At 55.9% G+C, this 4,784-nt stretch overlaps 1 protein-coding gene across 1 annotated transcript; it reads right to left on the bottom strand.

Annotated features, from left to right (window-relative positions):
* Positions 1-54: 54 nt before the first annotated feature.
* Positions 55-4,745, bottom strand: LOC113203031 (GILT-like protein 1). The gene is made up of 6 exons (XM_026417510.2): positions 4,522-4,745; positions 1,342-1,476; positions 1,059-1,232; positions 750-887; positions 520-617; positions 55-145 (listed from the first exon to the last, which is right to left on the bottom strand). Exons 1-6 carry the CDS (start codon positions 4,624-4,626, stop codon positions 109-111), a joined length of 687 nt encoding a protein of 228 aa, XP_026273295.1. The 5' UTR covers positions 4,627-4,745; the 3' UTR covers positions 55-108.
* Positions 4,746-4,784: the final 39 nt, after the last annotated feature.

Here is a 4,784-nt window from a genome sequence, read left to right as displayed (position 1 = left end):
AAATAAATTAAAAACTGTGACAGATATTTTTCATTTGATGGTAGTATTCTTCAATTTTTCACTTGTCCGTCTCAGTCATCATATCTGTCTAATGTCCATTCCAAGTCATCACCAAAAGAACCAGCTTGAGGTTGGGTTCTTTTTTCTGTAAGAACAAAAGAGTGGGAAAAAATGAATTTTGTTATGATTTGTTATGATTACTTTAAATGTGAAAACCACATAATTTCTAAGTTGCTGAATTATTGTCAAATATAGTGGTCCAAGTTATCACAGACTCGCGGTTAAAACAGCACAGCCACAAAAAGAAAGAGTCAGGAAGGTCGCTGATACAATATCGCTGCTTTTACAATCCTCCACCCTCCCCTCTTCTCTCTCAGTAATCTTGGGGGTTCCTCCTTTGAGTTGCCGCATTGCATTCGCCTCCCCTCCTTCCCCTCCCCTAGTTTCCCCTTAGAGACTTATTAGCACATTGGTGGGGAGCCAGGCAGTCACTAGAGCAGTCTCGCTGAGGGTATTCACCGTTCACAGGCGGGAAGCCTTTCGCTGGGCGCAAGTTTGTCGCAGACCACGTGGATCAGGTTGGACAGCGCCTGGTCTTGATCGGCTTGTTTGAATTCCTGTTCGAGAAGGCACGGGATGAATTACAGAATTATGCTTATAGAAAAGAAAGTAGCCGACGTCACGGCGGCGGACAGGTCATGCTCCTCCGCACCGCAGCCGGGAGCGCGCTCCGCGTGCTCACTGCTCACCCCGTTGAAGACCACTCTGGGCACGAACTCGATGTCGCTGGGGGTCTTCTCGCCCATCCCGGCCAGGAGCACCTGCCCCTCCCTGCTGTTGACGCAGTCCAGCATGTCGCGGGCCTCCAGGTCGGCGTCGCTGATGCACTGCGCAATGAATAATGCAAATATGTAGCCCAGCGATAAACTCACATCGAAACTGTACATCAGATCGACGCCGTTTCGATGACATTTCGATGTCGATTCAACAACAACACGCGGGACGCTCCATTTTAATTTCGTGGTTATTGATCGATGCGTAAGTCCGCGATCGCTTACCTTGTCACTCATCTTGGAAGGGTTGGTCTGGGACATGATGCAGTTGACGAACTTGACTTGTCTCTTGTTGTCCGCGAGCAGCCTGGCCAGCCCGCACGCCATCACCTTGTTGCCTCGACACTCGTTGGAGCCGTGCTGGCAGCGGAAGCTGTACCCGGTGTCCGTCGGGTAGGTCTGGAAAAAGGGACATTTCGTGAATAAAAAATTCAGCAAACGTTTCATTTTTTATTATTTTTGTTGACAGTGTACATGTGTGTTTTAGTGGTAGACCACCACCACTCACCGTGGCCTTCCCGTACGGGACGAACTCGACCACCATCCTCTGCGAGCCGAGGGCCTCGTAGGCGGGCGTCAGCTGCTCCTTGATGAAGCGGATGGAGTCCGGGCACAGCGATTCGTACATGACCTGCACCTGAACCTGCACGCAGCCGGGGGAGAAAGGCGCGGACATACGAACCGCAGGTTAGCAAAAGTTTATGGATCTGGCTCGAATCGTATACAGTAGCAGGCGAGGGGGTATTCACTACCATAAAACTTGTACAGAGTTCTCGGTATTACATCAAATTACGAGGTATTACCGGGTATTACGCCGGTATTACACTCAAAATTTTGCCACCTTATAGCATATTTTGTTATTTTTCGGTATTACATTACAAGTAATACCGCGTAATACCCAGGTGGGGTGTACAGGGTATTACGGGAGTGAATACCCCCTCGGTAGCAGGGTGTCCCACAGGCTCCGTCCGTTCTTTGATTTTGGTTGCACTGTACCCGAATATACCGCATTGAGGCCAAAAATCTCAACCTATGGGACACCCTGCATGCATGTCGTGGCGAGTAACTCGTGTCCGTGGGCGCGAGATTGATGATGGCTCTCCTGCTATTGGACTGGACTTCCCCGATGAAGAACCCCCTGGCGCACGACGCCTTTTTGTCGTAGCTTGCCATATTTTGTGGCCACAAGCAGCCACAACCACGGGTTGTGGTCCCATACCTCCCACCCGCCCCGTCCACCCCCTAGAAAGAAAGAGAGAGAGAGAGAGGGAGGGAGAGACCGCGCCGAGGACCAAAAGCTCCCGTTCTCGCGCGGAAGCCGAACAAGGTCTGATCTGACCTCGGGTCGGACTTCCCTCTCGCCGAGGCGAGGCGTCGGGTTCGAGAAGTCAACCTCCCCGCCTGCCCTGCTGCCAACGCGGCGTGCGACTCGGCGGCGGCGGCGGCGGCGGCGGCGGCGGTGATACCGGATGATACCGCATACCAAATGAGGTGCACAATCCGGACGGCCCGGGGCAGAGTGAAGCGGGGCGGGGCGGGGGCAGCGCGGGGTACAAGGTGGGGCTGGGGCGCGGGACAACTTTCTCCGACGACGACGCCGTCGCGACGTGCCTTGTGCGACACACGCCTCCATCTCCGGCGCCGCCGCGGACGTCTCCTTCCTCTCCTTCTTGTCACTCTCCCACCCCCACCCCCTTCTCTCTCTCTCTCCGGTCGCTGGTCGCACTCAATGACCCCTCCCTGGAGGCGCAAGGTGAGGTACTCGACACAGGCCGTATCACCCCGACCCGTTAGGAGCTCGAACCCCGGGCCAGGGCACCAGGTACACCAGGTGGGCGGGTGTGTTTCCAATGTTTCTAAAACGCGCGCCGCCACGCGCCACTCGCCACTCATCATAGCCATAGCGCCACCTTCGGCCGTCTGTCGTACAGTGAGTGGGATCGTCTGGAAAGTACGTCCGTCCCGTCATTCGACGCTACAAGTACGAACCTATGCCGAGTTCAGCCCGTGCAAGCTCTCATAGCGCCCGGCGAGGTAGGCAACATCTTGCCTGCAGTGCATCCGCGTACTGCGGTGTGGCCTACCCCGAGTCTCGCAGGCGCCGAGCTCCCGTAGTTTGAACCACCAGGAAAATGTTTACGACAAACTGATTTATTTACAGAACTGCTCGCGTCGTGCACCTTGAGTGGTGGAGCACAGCACACACGCCGCGCCGTTCTGCTTCGCCAGGTCCCCTCCACTCCATTCGGCCGCGGTGGAACTCCCAGCAAACGCTCCTCGCCGGCGACTCGTCTCCGTCGCAAATCGATCAGTCGCTCAGTAAAAACTTGTTTCGCGCATACACCTCGCGGTGCGCCTCGGTCTCAATCCTCTACTTTTTATTGCCCCCCCCCCCCTCTTTTCCTCCTCCTCTCTTCCTCTCCGATCCCGAATAATGAGATGGACTTGGTATATAAATGCGGAGGGGACCACACGGATGTCGCGGCGAGCCAGGAGCCAGCTTATCATTTGTCCAGCAAAAGCGATCAGAACTAAGAGCCAATCAGATCGGCTGCCAATAACGTGATCACGCTTCCGGAGACGAGCACGACAGCGTCCTCGGCGCGGGCAGGATGAGAAACAACAACAACAACTGGAGTCACGCCGCCGGCCGCCGCCGTTACATAACCGCGCACTTGGAGTTCTCATCTCTCTTGTCTCCTTTATCGCCCCTTTGTCTACGCAGTCAGAGCTGCCAAGAAGGCGACGCAAAACGGTTCGACGAGGCATGATCTTGGAGTCCGGCACGCAGGCGCGCGCGTCTGGCTGTCCCCGCGGGCCCGCCCCGTGTGTGCGGCTTATCTGTGGAGAGGGGACGGGGGAGAGCGGGGGGAGAGCGAGGAGAGCGGCGAGCGCAAATAAGAGCTCGATGACCGAGGCGATGCCACTCACGGCCGGAGGAGAGGCGGCACAGGGCCTCCAAAATATGCTCCAAACGCGCATGCATAAAACATGGGACGGTATTTGCGATAACAAGAACAACGCGGAAGTGCGGTCGAGCTGGAGGGCGGTGGGTTCCTCCCGGACACAGCCGCGGCGGTAGTCACGCTCCTTTAAACTTCAAGTGTACTTTTCAAGAAAAAATGTTTTAAAAGACAAGAGAAATATATGGCGTTAAACTAGAGTAACGGCGCCATTCGTTACAAGAAAAACCTCGGGTTATCAGCGAGAGTGCGAAAAGATAAGGCTTAGAAGTATGTCACTGCTCATGGGTTTGTCCGGGAAACACGTGAAAGGGCAGTTGAGGAGGTGGGAGTCGGGCAGGTCAAAATATGTCAACATCTTTCTACTGCTTATTCAAACGGTCTAACCATCGCGATTTCGGGGGGTTAATTACGGTTAATTTTGATTTGAGACGCCGAGCTAGAGAGGGCGTCTGAGGCACTTTCGCACGGGTTTTACAGTACTACACATTTTGAAAGTTTGGGGACTCCTCAGAAGAAAGGGGGAGGGTGCGATTTTCGAGTCCGACACCCCACACCACAGTGTCCGTGTCCGAGTGAAGGTAACAGCAGGGCAGGTTACAAGACTCCAGGGCGTCTCGCAACGTGTAGTGGTGAGCGTTTATTATCAGCGCCGCCAAGTGGTGACCCTGCACTCTGGCGGCGAGGGCACCAGGACGGGGACCTTGCGGTGCGTTTGGACTGACCTTCTTGTTGTTGGTCGTGACTCTGGGGGCGGCCAGCGCGCCCAGGACGGCGATCAGCAGCAGCAGCAGCAGGGGCGCGGCCGCGGGCCGTGTCGTCGGCGCCATCCTGGCGGTGGAGTGTGTGGCGGCGGGAGGGAAGTCCGACTGACTCGTGTGGCTCCGCTGGACTGGACCTCACCTCTCGGCTGCCGTCTCTCTTCTGCCCGACACGACGGACCGTCTGCTTCCGCGCCCGCCACCGCTCTCATCCCGCCCCGCCCCGC

The sequence above is a fragment of the Frankliniella occidentalis genome, unplaced genomic scaffold (genome assembly GCF_000697945.3).
Source record: "Frankliniella occidentalis isolate FOCC.00 unplaced genomic scaffold, Focc_3.1 Scaffold5305, whole genome shotgun sequence".
NCBI lineage: Eukaryota > Metazoa > Arthropoda > Insecta > Thysanoptera > Thripidae > Frankliniella > Frankliniella occidentalis.
The sequence above is the reverse complement of the archived record's forward strand: the minus strand, read 5'-3'. Positions and strand labels throughout refer to the sequence as shown.

Bases quoted from the DNA above. Each gene is read 5' to 3' on its own strand.
- LOC113203031 (XM_026417510.2), bottom strand. From the start codon at position 4,626: ATGGCGCCGACGACACGGCCCGCGGCCGCGCCCCTGCTGCTGCTGCTG. The intron at 1,477-4,521 runs GTCAGTCCAAAC...GGCTGCGTGCAG, and splicing joins TCACGACCAACAACAAGAAG to GTTCAGGTGCAGGTCATGTA. The intron at 618-749 runs GTGAGCAGTGAG...CTTCTCGAACAG, and splicing joins CCAGAGTGGTCTTCAACGGG to GAATTCAAACAAGCCGATCA.